Source organism: Enhydra lutris, unplaced genomic scaffold (genome assembly GCF_002288905.1).
Source record: "Enhydra lutris kenyoni isolate GAN:26980312 unplaced genomic scaffold, ASM228890v2 scaffoldscaffold13, whole genome shotgun sequence".
NCBI classification, from domain to species: domain Eukaryota; kingdom Metazoa; phylum Chordata; class Mammalia; order Carnivora; family Mustelidae; genus Enhydra; species Enhydra lutris.
In genome coordinates this window covers 16,694,734-16,712,294 of record NW_019154097.1, presented here as the reverse complement: position 1 = coordinate 16,712,294, position 17,561 = coordinate 16,694,734, and the positions used below count along the sequence as shown (strand labels likewise).

The 17,561-nt window shown below is 49.5% G+C and overlaps 1 protein-coding gene across 2 annotated transcripts in view; it reads left to right on the top strand.

The window, feature by feature from the left end:
• The window catches only part of LOC111145823 (erythrocyte membrane protein band 4.1 like 4B), a 125,833-nt gene that overhangs the window by 23,924 nt on the left and 84,348 nt on the right, over window positions 1-17,561 (top strand). For both annotated transcript variants that reach the window (XM_022501076.1, XM_022501077.1), the window contains exon 2: window positions 11,609-11,713. In XM_022501076.1, coding sequence (XP_022356784.1) covers window positions 11,609-11,713 — 105 coding nt within the window. The remainder of the gene's footprint in view (window positions 1-11,608; window positions 11,714-17,561) is intronic.

Genomic DNA, 17,561 nt, shown 5'->3' with positions numbered 1-17,561 from the left:
GAATGCACTGATTTCTAGAACATTCCTGTGTTCCTCCTTGGGAACTTGGATGTTGAGTAGGGCTCCTTACCAAGGCCTGCTCACCGTGGCTATCTAAGGATGCCCACCGGGGAGCGTGTTCTGTTCCGTATCAAATGTTTTTAATCTGCTTGGTCATAGTTGATGGCGTTTTTTTTTTAGTTCAAGGATAAAAATCAATCCTGTATCCCTCAGAAACGTTCTAAGGGATAAAAATCACTGATGCCATGAAATTAGATAGGGTAGAACGTTTAACTTTGTTGTCCCACGCTTAAAAGATTTGGCTTTTGTTGCTGCACGTATTTTCTCACTATAAAAGAACGTTATTGGTGTCTGTGAAGTTGGGCACGGAGTACAGTAGCACACCCCCTTTATAGGCTCCACCAAGGACCAGGGGCAGGGATGAAATGGGACTTAAGAGCCCCAGGTAGGTCAGAGCTGGATCCTGACAGGAGTCTTGGATTTCTTGGATTTTGCTTTAGGGTCGTGGAAGAAAATCAGTTGTTCACTGCTTGGATTTGTTTCCCCTTTTTGCATCCCTTAGCACCTTCACCCTCGCTGAGGACATAGACTGGTCCCAACCACTGGCTTGGATTCCCAAAGGCAGGGCTCAGGCCAGACTGTGTCGACACCCTCCAAACCCTAACTCCTTTGCCGTTTGTGAGCTTGAAGTGTTTATTATGGGACTTCTCGAGTACACGAAGTACAGAGAATAGTATGGTGCAACTCTCAGGTGCACAACACCCATTTATTAACTGTTTTCCTGGAGTATTTTATTCATTTTGTTTTATTTTATTTTTGTTTTTGTTTAAAGATTTTATTTATTTGACAGAGAGAGCGAGGGAGCACAAGCAGGCAGAGCAGCAGAGGGAGAGGGAGAAGCAGGCTCCCCACTGAGCAGGGAACCTGACATGGGGCTCGATCCCAGGACCCTGGGATTGTGACCTGAACCGAAGGGAGTCACTTAACCAACTGAGCCACCCAGATACCCCTTTCTGGTGCAATTTATTGAGTTCTTATATGTAGTTGGTGAGTGTAGAGTAATATTCCAACTCTTGATTTTAATGTTTCTCCTTAGGAGAATTAGTGGCCTTTCAAGAATATTTTTTTGGTTTGTTTATTCCTTTTTTTCCCCCCTAGAATGAGTATGTTTATTCTGCTTCCTTATCTCCAAGCAGGTGATACCCTAAGCTAGCATTACAGTGTAGGGATTTCCAACGAAACATTTTTTAAAGTTACACAAAGATTTATCTACACATACATATGCCACGAACACCTGCTGTATCTGTGTATGTATATGGTTTTCATTCTGGTTATCTGTTGTTGGATAACAAACTCCTCCACTTAGGCTCCATGACTTAAAACTACAACCAGGATCCTCTCAGTCAAGGATGTGAGTGGGGCTCAGCTGGGAGATTGTTCTGCTGCTCATGGCATTGACCAGGGTCACCAGGAGTATTCCGTTGGAAGATGGGCTGGTGTGGAGGGCCAAAGATGACTGTGCTCCCCTGGTGCTTTGGCAGGGTGGTCTGCAGAGCTGGACTCCGCTGGGACAGTTAATGGGAATACCTGCCTGTGGCCTCTTCAGTCTTAGGCAGTCTTAGGGTAGTTGGGCTTTTTACATGATGTCTGGCTTTACCCGTAGAGAAGCATCCCAAGAGAATGGGCACCTCACCTTGGAAATGACAAAACATTACTCACACCATATTCTATTTGGCTGAGGCAATGCCGGATTCTTCCAGATGCAAGGGAAGAGAACAGAGATCTTAAAAAAAAAAAAGTGAGAGAAAAGATCTTGTCGCCATGTTTGTAAGCACCACAGTTAAAAAGTAAAACACACTGGGGCGCCTGGGTGGCTCTGTCAGTTGAGCATCCGACTCTTGGTTTTGGCTCAGAGTCATGAGATCGAGCTCCATGGTCAGCTCAGAGTCTACTTGAGATTCTCCCTCTCTCTCTGCCTCTCCCACCAGCTCTGTGTGTCTCTCTTTCAAATAAATAAACAAAAATTTTATAACACATGGGCATGCACACGCGCGCGCGCGCGCGCGCGCGCGCACACACACACACACACACACACACACACACACACACACACACAAACTTAACCACCTGCGAAATTTTGAGTCTCCCGTGTACTTGATTGTCTTCTGATGAAAGATAGAGGTCCCTGGGGTGGAAATCCCCTGCCCATTCAGGTCATTCAAAGCAGTCTCCTGTCCGCTGTTTCCATTCACTAGAGATTTCAGTGGACTCATTTGGGCAGAGAGCACAGTGACAGATTACATGACTCACCTGGCCTAATAAGGAAGGTGATAAGGAGAGGCCTCCCCAACCTAGAACTTTTTTTTTTTTTAATTTTAAGATTTTATTTGACAGGCAGAGATCACAAGTAGGCAGAGAGGCAGGCAGAGAGAGAGAGGGAAGCAGGCTGCCAAGCAGAGAGACAGATGCGGGGCTTGATCCCAGGACCCTGGGATCATGACCTGAGCCAAAGGCAGAGGCTTTAACCCACTGAGCCACCCAGGTGCCCCCAACCTAGAACTTTTAAGAGCAATTTGTCCAGTGAATCTTTGTGTTAGGGAGGCTCTCTGATGCTCCGTTAATGTCCCTATTGGTGGGAATAGCATATTGCAATTGGCCTGTTAGATATGTTACCCCAAACTGAAGAGTATTCAACACATGCTTTCTCTGATGTTTCTTACTATAGTTTCAAGCATAACATTTGAAGATTTATTTACTCGAAAGAGAGAGAGTGAGAGAGAAAGAGAGTGAGAGGGAGGGGCAGAAGGAGAGAATCTTTTTTTTTTTTTTTTTGAAGATTTTATTTATTTATTTGACAGACAGAAACCACACGTAGGTAGAGAGCAGAGACAGAGAGGGGGAAGCAAGCTCCCTGGTGAGCAGAGAGCCCAGTGTGGGGCTCGATCCCAGGACCCTGGGATCATGACCTGAGCCGAAGGCAGAGGCTCTACCCACTGAACCACCCAGGCGCCCCAGAGGGAGAGAATCTTTAAGCAGACTCCTTACTGAGTGCAGAGCCCAACACAAGGCTCAGACCTGTGTGATCAGGATCTGGGTCGAAACCAAGAGTTGGACGCCCAACCGACTGAGCCACCTGGGCGTAACATTGGAAGTGTGGGTCGAAACCAGTTTTCAGACAGCCAGCATCAAGTAGTTTTAGGTGTCTTGGACTTCATTCAGGATTGTAAGGAATAAAAGGAAAACCATCCCTTAAACTAACTGTTGAGTCTCTTGTGCATGCTTGGAAGGAGCTATAGGGAGACAGAGGTCACTAGATGTTGGCTATTCCACACTGATTGAAAGAAGGTTCATAGGATCATGGCCAGGGGGCTCATTTAATTCCAGCAGCAGCCCTCTGAGGGCTGTGGCATTAAGGGAACAAATGAGTGCGTTGAATTTCTGTTGCTTGGCCCAAAGACGGGGTTTATCCACCGGGAACAATGGCTGAGCAATAGTTAATCAATAATGCACCACACAGTCTGTGTTTCAAATTGATCTCTCCATTACTTGAAGCCAATATGGCGGTGTTCTGCGGTGGAATGGTGAGACCTAAAATCTGCCCACGCAGTCCTCGTGCAGCATATTTAAGAGCCGCTTTCCCAACCTGGAAATGACCCTGGTTCTCAGTGCAGGTGGTCAGTAGGGTCTCTGTTCACTGAGTCATGCACCAAAATAGTCACTTCCGAGATCATTCTTACTTCCCTGTTGATTAGAAATTAAGGGCAGTTGTTTATGTTGCTTCCTCTGATTTCTAGGAGATTGTTAGCCAGGAATGTCAGGAAATTAATATCATTGTGCTCTGTTTTACCAGAATTGAATTTCCAGGAGCTGCCCAGACTGCTGATGTCCCCCTCAGCACAGTGTCTTGGCTTCTGTGTTAGTTTGTGAGCAAATCATCTGCTGTCCCTTCTGCCACAACTTGCCTGCCCTCCAAACAAATTAGTAATTGCCTCTCCACCATGAGATCTGTTTGTGTTGGACTGCGTGGCCTTTTGGCCCAGACCATGCATGAAGTAGGCTCTCAGTATTTGTGTGTTGAATTGGGCTTAAGAAAATTTAAAAAAAATTTTTTTAAGACTTTATTCATTTGAGAGAAGAGAGCGTGAGTGAGAGAAGCAGAGGGAAAGGGAGAAGCTCCCTACTCTTGAGTATGGAGTCTGAGAGGGGACTCGATCCCAGGACCCTGAGACATGACCTGAGCTGAAGGCAGCCGTGTAACCCACTGACCCACCCAAGAGCCCCTTAAGAAATATTTCCTGTTTGCAGGACACGTTCTGTGTGCTCAGAGCCACAGAGGCAAATGAGTTGAATAGAGAAGCAATGGAGTGAGGTAGAAAGAACTCTATCCTAAAAAAAATTAGAAAGGCTGGATCCTGATTTTAGTTCTACCACTTATAGGCAATATGAACGTGGTCACGTAACCTCTCTGAGGCTGTTTTCCTCTCTGCAAAAATGGGGTCCTGGAACGCTGGTAAACATGAAGCTGTCTTCAACTAGGGGTTGGACTTTATAAGCTGGACAGTCTGGCTTTAAATCCTACAGATGTTGGATATTGTTACGAGTCCCCAAATTTTGCTGATGGCTGAGATGATATTTCTCACAAAGAAATTCAAGGTAATAAATTTTTTTTTGTAATTTCAGGTATTTATTTGGTAAATTCAGATAGTTGGTAATTTCACATATCCTGGAATAAACAGTTTCTATTTGTTCTTAATGACTTAGTACTGATGGCAATGGGGACAGAGATGCCTGGGCTCTGTGTGTGTGTGTGTGTGTGTGTCTCTGTGTGTCTGTGTGAAATAGCTAGTTCTACTAAGAATGTAGAAAATTATCAAATTATCAAGTTGTGCGGATGGGGGGCCAGAGCTGGTAACTAACCATGAGATTAGCACTTCGGAGAAACAGTTGAAACGGGCCCTGAGGCAGGCGTCTTCTGGGAACTGCTGGCCACAAGTGACAGAGACCAGGCGGACTTTGGAGAGCTGCATAAACTCAGGGCCTTTACTAACCTGGAAAGGAAGGAATTGATTTCCAGGGATCAACATGGGTTTACAGAAATCCCCAAAACTGGGACTAGTCTCAGCTTTTCTTCAAAGGGAATTACTAAACTGCTCTCGATCGTGGACTCCCTGAACTTTGATTTTTGTTAAGTATTTAGCAAAAAGCACATTGTGTCATTCCTGTGGGCAAGTGAGGGAAACGAAGTTTGAAGGAAAGTAATAATAATTCCTTTGTGTGGATAGGGCACAGCAGTTTACCGTGCGTGCTCATATGCTTTCCTTTTTTTTTTTTCCCTCCTCGTTTTACTTTATTTTTTTAGTAATTTCCACACCCAAAGTGGGGCTTGAGCCCACAACCCTGAGATCAGGAGTCTTACAATCTACCAACTGAGCCAGCCAGGTGCCCCTCTTGCTTTTTTTTATTAATACAATGACTTAGCAAGGTTGACGGTGCAGGTGAGAGCACCCTGTTTTTCAGATGAAGCTGAGACTCGTGCGGTTACCTAAGGTCACGGTCGAATTACTAGAAAAGTGGTACAACTGGATTCTAACCCAACATGTTTGGCTTCTAAGAGTCTCAGGGCATGATCCTACCAGGGTCACACTGTGTATGTTCATAACTGGGTTGAGGCCACCATCAGATGGCACCTTTGGTACTGTACAGCTCAAGGAGGCATCCCCACTTGCCACCTCCACCCCTCCGCCCTCATTCCCCACCCCTGCCTGCATTACAGTTTCCCGCATGTTGTAAAACGGAGATCAGTATCTGATACGTGGGGTAATAGCCCAGGACTCGTAATGTTCTTAACAGGATATGTCATGGGCCAATTTAAATAAGATGACATGTGTTTGAACAAATGTAAAAGCTTGCACTTAGGTTTAGAAACAATCACCACAATTATTTGGGTTACTTTTTCAGCCCATATGTAAAAATCCCAAACTTGAGATTGTTTTGTGTATGTATAAGGCATAGCCCAGGGTGGTATGGCTTCCAGAACACCAGTGTGTGGGAGCAGACAGGGCATCTGGAAGGCAAGATGGTAGGCCCAGGGTTCTGCAGACCCCGATCCCAGTTGGCTGTAGAGAACTCCCAGCGGTGATGGGCTGGGAAGATCAGGCTTCCAAAAAGTTGGGTGTTTGGAGACTGTTGTGGGGACTGAGGGTCCCCTTCATCTGTCCTCATCAGTGCGTGTTTACTGAGCTGCAGAATGTCAGATGGTCGGAAGCGGGGATGAGTTGGACAGGGTGCGGGTGCCACAAGGGAGACATTTAATAATGACCACTGTCGCTTCAGCATGGCTGTGGGGATTGGCTTGCTGCCAGCGGGGTTGGGACTAGGGACGTAGGAGGTGGGCACCTGGGCAAAGGGATGACACAGGCAACGCCGTTCCGGGGGACCTGCTGCGTATGTAGGGTGGGCGTTGTGGTTGGAGAGTATATTTGACTGGAGCCCAGGGTACGTGTGGGGCCTGGGGAGATGAGACAAGTGTTGGGCAGGGGAGCCTGCCATCCATCCTCGGACGCACGGTTTTTGTGCAGAAGAGGGACTGAGGTGAGGGCTGTGTTGTGTGAACTCCATTCTGGTGAACACAGGGAAGATGGGTTTTAGCAGGGGCTCTCACTGTGGTGCGGGTACAAGGAGATGTCACTGAGCCGTGGTGGGGGGAAGGGGAGAGAGAGCCTTTCTGAGGGTGGGTGCAGAGGGCCTTGCCGTCTGGCAGAGGTGGAGCAGATGGACAGAGAGCCTCGTGTGCCTGCAAGGACACGGCTCCTAAAACCCTTGCACTGCCCGGATGTCCTGTTTGTCCATGTTAGTTCCCAGCCAGAGCGTATCCAGTCACCCGGCCCACAGCTTCTCTCCTCCTTTCTGACCTGGGGATGCTCGGCGTGGGGTTCAGATGCATTGGCTTCTGTCCTTGTTCAGGACCACAGTTGACCTGTTACACTGCACGCGGGTCAGTCGGTGACACACTGCTAGTTGCCTCTTATCTAAGAGGGTCAGGATGGTTCCTTTACTGGGGGAGACAGTTAAGACATCAGCTATCCAGGAGTCCTCCTTACCAGGAGGATGGCCGGGAACCCGTAAATACACGGCCCAGGAAGCCCTGACCGGCTGGTAGAGAGAGCACGGTGTCTGTACCGTTCCCTGCTGGCTGCCTGCCCTGCCCGGCCTTCAGCTGGTACCTTTGTACTCTAGATTTGCACAGGGTGTTAATGAACTTGGTGATTTTTTTTTTTTTTTTTTTTAAGCTCCTTTCTGATCCGAAGTTGCTGCTCAGAGAGACATACTGACTCAGAACCACTGTTGCGGGTCCTTGTGCGAAGTGATGTGTTGAGGCGGGAGGAGGGAAGCCAGAACTCAAGGGGAGAGCCTCTGCCCTGCCGTGTTCGGGGACAGCCTGCCGTATGCGTCTTGAGGTAGAAGCGTCGCTGAATTCCTGAAGAGTGATCCGGACTGAGTTAAGGTTTTACGCTCAGTATAGTCAGCTTCAGAAGGCAGGGGGATGAGTGGTCTTGCTACTGTGGTTCAGGGGTCATGCCATTTTGGGTGCCATTGCTCCCCAAGGATGACTTATTCGCTGAGGGCTTCCCGTAGCTCTTCGGTCTTCCAGACTCGGTGACCCCAGTGTACCCCAAGCCCCGGAATAGTGCCTGGCACTCCATGAGGCCAGTATCTGTTGAATGAATGAGTGGATTCATCACAGCTGAGGAGACGTCAAGGCAGGGAGGCAACAAGGAGCGGCCTCCAGTCTTGTCACGTTAATGGATCTCTCACTGTAACCACTAGACAGCACTTCACGGAACAGCCACAAAATCGTGTTTAGGTAAATGGCCTTGGAAGTGCAGCACGGTTCCCTAGGCACTTGTTCCTGGAAGACTTAATGTGAAAAGATTTTAACGAGTGCATCCTCATTTAGGCCTGCCGCTGGTGAAGTATCAGTCTGCTGTCCGCACTTTAGCGTGGTCATCCAGAAGATGTGTTCTCGGTGCCAGACCCCATCCCCCCCGCCCCCCAACCAGCAGAGCTGGCGCACCAGCCAGGCAGCAAACACATCTATGGGGCACCTGCTGTGTCCCGGCCCGGGATGTGCTTTGAGGATGGAGGGAAGGGGAGATGAACACAGTTGGTCCCTGCCCTCAGCCTCAGGTTGGAGTAAGACAGGAACAAAGGTGACCGCGGTGTAGGGTGATAAGTGCGTGTGTAATAGGGACACGCGCTTGCTTATGGGAACACAGGAGGGGCACTTACCACCCTGGGTACGGGGAAGGGTGGGGTAGTGAAGGAGGGGCTGTTTGGGCGAAGCCTGAGATGACAGTCTGTGGGCTTCTGGGGGCTGCCCCCGGTGGCGTGTCCGGGCTGGCAGGACAGGGGAGTTACCTGGAACCTTCTCAGTTTTTGAGTGGACACTCTGTGGGCTGGGAGGAGCGAGAGGTGGCAGTGGGTTCAGGGGGTGTGGCCTGGACCCTCCTGGCTTTGTCTGACCTTTCACTCCCTGGGACCTCTGTTTTGAGGCCCCCTCTTTCCCAGCCTTAATAATCTCACCAGATTCTAAATTAGAGCTGGAAAGGGCCACTGGGAATTCTCTCTTCCAGAGGAGAAGACGGAAGAGCGTAAGGGGTGGGGGGAGGTGAGTGGGGAACGGTGTTTAGAGGTGAGTCAGTAAACAGGGTGTTTCCCATCCACCAGGCCCTGCTGTGTCTGGCACCTCCGGGTCCAGCTGAGCCAGGATCTGCCGGGACTGCAGCCAGGCTGGCATGGCAGCGGGACCAGTGGACTCTGGAAGGGTCCTTTCCTCGACCTCCCCCTTGAGCTCCTTCTAGATAAGAGCCGTTTTAGAAAGACATCAGAAACCTAAGATTTGGAATGACCTAGAGAGAAACTTGGGCCAGCTGCCCTTGTTTCCCATGTGTGGAACTGTGTGCTTTCAGTTCCTCCTCTGTGAACGTTAGAATGACGTACCTGGATGGTAAGCCCAGAACCAAAATAGGGAGACCCAGGTGGGGGTGGGCGGGATTTGGGGTCAGCTGAGTTCGAGCGACCCTGTCCATTCAGGGCGCCATGCCTGATTTGTCGCTGAGGGAGAAGTCCAGGATGGGCACATGGATTTGGGGAAATTGTGAATCGCTTAAGGTCACAGTTAATGCATCTGGGACTGGAGCATAGATCTCTTGTTTCCGGCCAGCCCAGTTCTGTCTGCCACATCCTGCTGCTAAAGCTGGATGCTGACTAGTTCTGTCCCACTAGGAAACCCACTAATGAGGCACTGGTGCCGTGGTAATAGGTGTTGGGTAGACCAGTAGTACCGGATAATAAGGAGAGAATACATCTGGAGGAAGAGGGATTTTTTTTTTTTTTAATGTTATTTGTTGTCTAAGAACTACCAAAAGATCAGTGTTAAAGAACATTTGGGAAGAAAATCATCCATAGTTTCCCCATCCCAACATAGTCCTTTGAGGTTTCGCAGGCCATTTTTATCAAGCCGTCCCTATAGCACAGGCAGATTTTTACGTAGTTGGAATCACACAGAACTTCTTGTTCCTTTGTGGCCTGTTTACTTAATATCGACATAAGAATTTTCCTGATTCCTGTCTCATCTTTATAATTATCCTAACAGCCCAGCAGTATTCCCAAGTGTTGACGGGCCCAGCTCTGTGTCCCTGTGGTTGGAGTTCAGGTTGTTTCTTCTTCCTGCCCCACCCCCACCCTTCCTGCTCCAGTAGATAATGGTACAGAGAACATCCCTGGGCGTGGATCCTTCTGCTCCTGTTGAATTGTTGCCTTTAAGGAGTGTTTCCAGGAAGGAAGGAGTCCGAAGGTTGTAATCCAGTGCTATAATTTTGAGTTGGGTTGGTTTGGGTTTTTTGTTTGTTTGTTTGTTTTTGTTTTGTTTTGTTTCGGCTTTTTTTGAGTGCTGTTTTATATAACAGAAATGCAGATGTACAAATAAAACAAAGGTACAGTTTCACAACGTACCTGGAAGGCAGACACCCTGTACCACCACCCACATCAGGAGCTGGGACCCTGCCAGCCAGCAGGAAGTCTGCCGTGGGCTCTTTCCCCAGCACATCCCCTCTGGGCCCCCGAAAGCAGCAACTCCCCTGACTCTATTGTAACCACTTCTTGATTCTGTCTTCAAGTCTTACCACCCAAGTGTGCGTCCCTACACATTGCAGTTTTGTTTTGCATTTTTTGAAAGGTGTCTTTTAAATCATTTTTAACCTCTAGGTGCCCCTCCATCCCTTTCCCTCCATCTCTTCTGTTGGTTGAAGAAGCTGTGTGGTTTGTCCCGAGGAGTTTCTAGAATTTCCCACAGGTTGGATCTTGCTGGTTGCAGCCTCACATAGTTCAGAACATTCCTCTAAATTTCCTGCAGTTAGCTGTTGGATCTAGTGGTGGAATCAGCCCAGGCTTGGTTTGTTGTTGTTGTTGTTGTTTGCCTGCAGGGGGAGAAAGGTAAGGAGTAAGGTTGCATCTGGGGGGGAGATGTTCTTCATCGGGGGTGCTCGATGGCTAATTGTCTTCTGTTGTGATGTCAGTAGCTGCTGAGGCTTAGCACCTACTGTTCCTTAGAAGTCACAAAACTGATATTGCAGTTCTGTTATTCCTTCTTCATTTCGTTGTTGGCGTACTACTGTAAAGAGAAGTTCTGCCTATCTGCTATTTTTAATATCTTTATTGAGGTGGGCATACCATATAACTCACCTATCTGGGGTGTATAATTCGGTGGCTTTTAGTATATTCATAGAGTTGTGTGTCTCTGTCCTACACCCAGTGTGGGGCTCGGATTCGTGACCCCGAGATCAAGAGTCGAATGCTCTGGTGACTTGGCCAGCCAAGCACCTCTGGTTTTGTTGGGGTTTTTTGTTGCTTGTGCTTGTGATGTTGTATCTAAGAAGTCATTGCTTAATCCAAGGTCATGAAGATGTGTGCCTCTGTTTTGAGAATTTTATGGTTTTAGCTCTTGCGTTTAGGTCTTTGATCCGTTTGGATTTGATGTTTGAAAGTCCCATCATTTGCTCTTTGATGACCCAGTGCTGCAGCTAACGGCCAGAGATCAGGGCCTCATCTCTTCCCTCTGTTTACAAGTTTTTAATCATAAGATGTTGGTTCGCTATTCATCCTGTGAAGTTGTTTTTTGGTGTTTTGTTTTGTTTTCATTATGAGTGATTAGATTTAATGATGAGTCTTTATTATAATAAAAATAATTAAATTTCCTTAAAAGATTTTACTTATTAGAGTCAGCGAGAAAGTGAGAGAGAGAGAGAGAGAGAGAACAAGCAGGAGCAGAGGGAGAAACAGACTCTCCCGCTGAGCAGGGAGCCCGATGCAGGACCTCGAACCCAGGACTCTGGGATTGTGACCTGAGCTGAAGGCAGATGCTTCACTGACTGAGCCACCCGGGTGCCCCCCAAAATAATTAAATTTTTTAAAAAATATGTATACTGGGACGTATACATGTATGCAGTGTAGAGACAAAAGTGGTTTGGGGGGTTTGTTTCTTTTTAAAACGCTTTGTTCTTAACCATCAGTCACATCCTCAATTTTCATCTACCCGATTGTCTTCCAGAAACATGCCAAAGGCCAGGATCTGTTCGATCAGATTGTGTACCACTTGGACCTCGTGGAAACAGATTACTTCGGCCTCCAGTTCCTCGACTCTTCGCAGGTTACTGTAAGTACTCCTTTGATCCATTTCGGGACCGGTTGACTTTCCGTGCTAATTGCAGATCCAAAGTTGCTGGAGACTGGTAGAGGGAAACATAGGAGTTAAACCGTGACGTTGCTGCCGTAGTGAGCATTGGGGTGGCGGTGATGGCACCCCGTGCCGCTCCTCCATGTGCCCTGCCTTGGGATGGCCAATAACCAGGAGAGGAAGAGAGAAAGAAGCATTCCTGTTGTGATGTTTTATTTTTAACCAGCACAGAGATGGCCCTGTCATCTGCGGCCTCTTGCCGGGGGGAGGGCGCGGGTGCCGTGGACACACTGAATGTGATCCCAGTCGGGCGTGGTGGGTGCAGGCGCCCGCTCGGAGCAGGTCTTGGCACTGCCTGAGAACAAGTTTGCAGGCTCCAGGAGGTTGTGTTAGGTCAGAAGGACTTCCTTTGCTTTGCCTGAGACAGAACCGTCCACGGCGGGGGTGCCAGAGGGAGTGAACCTGATGGGGCTCAGCTCTGCTCTTTTCAAAAGCATGAATGACTTCAGAGTCTCCTGCCCTCATGAAATCTAACGTTGGGTTTCAAAGGCAATTTATTCCACAATCAAAAACGTGTTTTTTGAGGTAGGTGGGGGGATGGGTAAAGTAAAGGGGATTAAGACTGTATGTATCTTGGTGAGCACTGAGAAACGTATAGAATTGTTGAATCATTATATTGTCTGCCTGAAACTATTACCACACTGTATGTTAATTGAGTAAAAAAAAAATATTTATATTATGAGGAGTATTCAAATATTCAAAGGCAGGGCAGGAGGTTGTCGGGGGGTAGGGAGGGAAAAAATGAAACAAGGTGGGATTGGAAGGGAGACAAGCCATAAGAGATTCTTAATCTCAGGAAACAAACTGGAGGTTGCTGGAGGGGAGTGAGGTGAGGGATGGGGTGGCTGGGTGATGGACATTGGGGAGGGTATATGCTATGGTGTGTGCTGTGAATTGTGTGAGACTGATGAATCACAGACCTGTACCCCTGAAGCAAATACTACATTATACATTAATAAGAAAATTTACTGAGTATCAGTTATGCACTGAGCCCTATTTTAAGTACCGTAGATAAAGCAGTGAGCATGTATATGACAGATGGTGGTTAAGTGTTCAGAAAAATAAAGCAGAGTAAGGGGAGAGACGGACTGAGTAAGGGGCGGTGCTGTTTTAGACTGTATGAAAGGGTGGGTTCCCTGGTAGGAGATGTCTGAGCATCTGTGGCTAAGCCTTTCTCCCTAAAGACACTTCCTCAGATACTCCCTGGTGGGTCATATGGGACAGTTAAGGCTAAGATTCTCAAAATTGCTGTCTAGAAGTTGGGTCCACCTGAGAACGTCTGTGTGATGCGGAGTCCTGAGATGATGCCACGAAGGCCGGACTTTGTTCATCCTCCCAGCTGCACACCTTCTGGGCAGACGCCCACTCTGTTCCCACCAGACGCCCCTCAGGACTTCTTGTCAGCTGACAGCCCATCCCCTTACCTCCCTGACTGTTGCCTCAAGCATTCCAGCTGCCATCTTGAGTTAGTGGTCTGGATTCCTTCTCCATGTCCCAACTGGAGACTCATCCCCGCCCAGTGGGACCCTGGTCAGGGGCACACCAGCCTTCCTCTTTCTGCCCCCTGCCCAGTTCTGCTCTCTTCCAGGTTGGGCCACTGAGTGCCCTGCCTTCTGACCTCACAGGTGGTCTCAGCCTTTCTTTTTCACTGGGCAACCTGGGAATTCAAGTTGCTCATCCTTCTAAATATCCTGGGCAGTGTTTCCTCACACTGAAACTTTGCTTGGGCAAACCTCGCCCACGTTCACTTGGGTCCCATCACCACCCGATCGCTCCAAGAGCTGGAATTCTATATCTATTCCATGATAACTTCCTTGGTTCCATCTTTCCAGTTCCTCTGCACCTGGCCTTGGAACTTAATGATCACCTCCTGCCTCGTTCTCCCCTCTCTCGACCTGGTGGAGCCTCAGCCGTCTCGCCTGCTATATCCTCACTTGCCTTTTGATGCTCCTGCCCCCGTCACTGTCCCGTAGCCTCCTCTCAACACACAGGCCCATCTGTCTCCTCTGCTGCCTCTCCCAGGCTGGCAGGCGTTGCTGGAGAGTCACGGGCTGTGCCTTCTGGCACCAGCACAGGTCACAGATCACAGATGCAGCAAAGTTAAAGCCTCTGAGCTACCCTTGGAGCCTTGTTAGCCCCTCTTAGACTCGGTTCCCCTGGTTCCCCTTTGGAATCCTGACCACAGCCCTGCAGTCCAGTTCCTGCAACGACTCTGTTCATGCACTTGGGCTCACCTCTTGCTGAGAAGACTCAAGTCATTTAGCTAAAACCCTCTGAGTTTTCTTACCCTGCACCTCAAAGTTTCTCTTTCTCTCTGCCTCTCCTTTTTACCGTTTGGCTTTACAGAAACATGCGTGTTCCTCTAGCAGTTACCCCCTAGACCAGCATCACGGTTCCATTTCCAGTTGCTTCCCGAGTGCCACACTTTGAGTGCTCCTCTCTGTCTCCAGTACCCTCCAGCTCTCCCATCATCTGACACCCGTCAGCCCTCTACTTCCCAGAAATGCTTTTGTGTTCTGCCTTCTGTGTGTCTTCATGCATGTGGTATTTTGGGCTTTGGAAGTTTAGACTGAGTCTGACCTAGACCTTGTTCCTGGCTCTCCCCATGACTCAACTGGGAACTTTCGATGAGCCACATTTTCTCCCTTGTCCTCAGTTTTTTTCATCTGTAAAATGGGGTTCCCAGACCTGTTCCTGAGAGCTCCTCCAGTTCTAGTGTTCTGAAGGGGAGGCAGGCGTGTCTGCCCCACATGGCTTTTCGTGTCCTCGTTTCTGCCATTAGAGCCATGTGCCTGCTGTCCTGGTGCCATGTCCTCATCCCTAGGTGGCCCCTCTTCAGCCACTCGGATTCCCAGAAAGCCAAGGATGGGACTCTATTACGAAAGACCCAGCCATGTGCCTCTGCTCACTGGGCTGCCAGGCGTTCCCGTCGGCCAGCATCCTGGTACAGGTTCGGCAGGATCCAGGCATCCTTCCAAGGCCAGACACCTGCAGACGCTCAGACTCTACAGGCTCTCATGTCTTTCCAGCTTCCAGCTCTGAGCGCGACGTGCTTTTCTTCCCCGACAAAGCAAGTGCAGGGTCCTCATCTCCCTGACTTTGAGGGTCCAAGGATGTGCAGTAGATCCCTTCTCATTAGTCTGACTTCTAGGCTGGGCTCCTGACAGGCTGGGTTCTGGCGAGGCCTGCGCTTATCTGTATCCCTGTGCTCGTGGGTTCCCCTCCTAGCATGCCCTTTCTCACCCCGTGTAACCTTCTGCCTGTCCTTCAAGACCGTCTCAAATGACAGCTCTTCCTTCATGCAGCATGTCTGGACGTCCCAGGCTTCTCCTGCTCTCTGGAAACCTTTGAGCTGTTTTGCCTTCTGTAGCAGTTGGCTCCTCTGGCCTGGGGCTCGTTATCTGTGTATATAAACCTTTCTGCTTCGATCCTGACACTTAAGACTGTTTCTTCCTGGTGACTCTTGCTGACCAGACATACCACCCACAACCTCAGTCTTCAGCCCCAGAAGGGACCTTAGCAGCCATTTGTCGATTGTTTCTGTCTTCTTCATGGTGAAATGAAAGCCTCAGACTCCGGCAGGACCCTCGGTGAGTAGCACAGCTCAGACTCAGACCCAGGTTTTACGACCTCATGGCTAAGTGCTCTTCTCAGTACACTAGACTTGCGAGCCTGTTTCCCTAACCGTAAAGTAGAGGCAATAACGTGTGTGTCGCAGGGACGTTGAGGGGCTCATGAGTTAGGAGGAAGGCTTTTGAAATCTAACATAGCTGTGGGTCTCTGTTCTAACTAGGCAAGCTGAAGGAGGACCGGAAGTCACCACCGGAGGTGACGCACTTAGGCTAGCTGGAACCTGCAAGGCCACCTTGCCTGTGGGAGAAACATTAGCGATTTAGGTGATCCCTCTGGGACTGTTCCCAAGTCATTTCTTTTGCGGGCGCCTGGGACAAACGAAGCAATTGATGGCACTTGTAATAGATGGGGGCCAGGCAGGGAACAGTCCGCTTGGCCATTTGGCTTGTGGCCTTGAGGGGCTCCTGTGAGAAATGGCATCCCCACCCCACCCCTGCATGCAGATCCCAGAGGGCTGGCAGTGGCGGGATTTGGCACAGCTCTCTGCATACCCAGCGTCCCCCAGCTCCCTGCAAAGAGCCAAGCCTGGTTACCATAGTGTGCTGCCCAGCCCTGAAGCAAGGTCAAAGTCTATTGGCATTGCCTATTTTTAGCAGTTGAGGCTGGGGCCTCCTGTTTCCCTTTTCCGTATTAAGGCAGGCAGCAGCCCATTCTGTAGATCTCACCTTTGCACAGCTCAAAGCAGGGGTAAGGGCTCTATTTTTATAGAGGAGAGCTTTCTTCTGCGAGAGGAGGCTCTGGCCTCCACCCACCCAGCTTCTTAAACTGATCAGATAGCGGCTATTTCCTGAGTTCCCACTCTGGTGAGCTCTGAGCCAGGCATCAACCTAAAGGCATTGCAAATAATTCTTTAAACTTCATCATCTGGAAAACTAGCTGTAGAGCAGACCCATTTTATAGACGATGAAGCTGAGGCTCACTAGGAACCTTGTCAAGGTCAAAGTGAGGGACGGAGGCAGGATGCAAAATCTGGTTTCATTCCAAAGGCCAGCCCTTTCCAGTGGGCTCTCCTGGTTCCATTACACATGGTAGCATCTCAGCCACACACATCCATGTGCATGCGCCCGCACGAAGGACACCGTTAGGCAGTGGTCATTCAGCAGACTTCGCCTTAGAGCTTCTTCACTGTCCCATCTCTGCGGCGCAGAAGTAATCAGGACCCTGTTTGGGCCTGCCGCATTCTGGTGGGGGAGATGCACCGCCCCAGTGGAATACAGGGGTGTGTGTCTTCACTCTGGGAGCCCGGAGGAGGACCGCCTGAGTATCAGTGATGAGCTGAGCGAGGCGTCCAAGGGAAGGGGGTACAGGGATTTGGGGCACCGGTAACAATAGCCCCACCAAGCAGGAGCCTCCTTCTGGGTCATGCGGGCAGAGCGCTCTAGAGGGCCAGTGTGACCCTTGTAAGTCCCTTCCAGAGCCCCTCCCAGCATGAAAAAGGAGCATTTTATGGGGGTACGCTCTGCAGCAAGGGACCCTGAACAGGTGATTTGGACCTTTGTCTCTAGCCGGCTGGGTGGGAACTCAGAGGCCCAGGGCTGCGAGCTGAGGTTGACACGGATTCGGTGGCTGCTGAGAGTGTCGGTGGGCACTGAAGGGATGTCTGCAGCTTTGCTCTGACGATCGCTTGGAATGCCATCGCACGTTCCCTTATGCGGACACTGCTGAGCCTTCCAACTGTCTCAGGTGCGCCTGGAGGGAGGTGTTGTCAGGATGCTGTTGCTGTGAGGGACAGGCAAGCCTTCCATTTCGGTGGTTCAGCACAGTTCCCGTGGCCGCTGAGCTGATTCTTCAGACCGCGCGTTCGAGCACAACTCAGTGCCCAGATGAGGAAACAGTCCCAGGGGGCCTGCCCGTGGCCACACACCAGGTGGGCGGCAGAGCTGGGACTCGAACTCTCATCTTCTGCCTCCTTCTATTTTAGTCCAAAGGAGTGGGAAACAGCTCAAGAAATGCCACCGGCCTCCCAGCAGCCTGAGTCTGAAGGCTGGCAGAGCGAGGGTTTTCCTGCCCACGTGCAAATATTGATGCTAGCTGGAAAGCTATTGATAGAGGGGTCTCTAAAGTTGGTTTAGATGAATCCCTAAGGAAATCTCACATAGCTGGTAGACTTGAGGTTACGGGGCTTCCTGTGGAT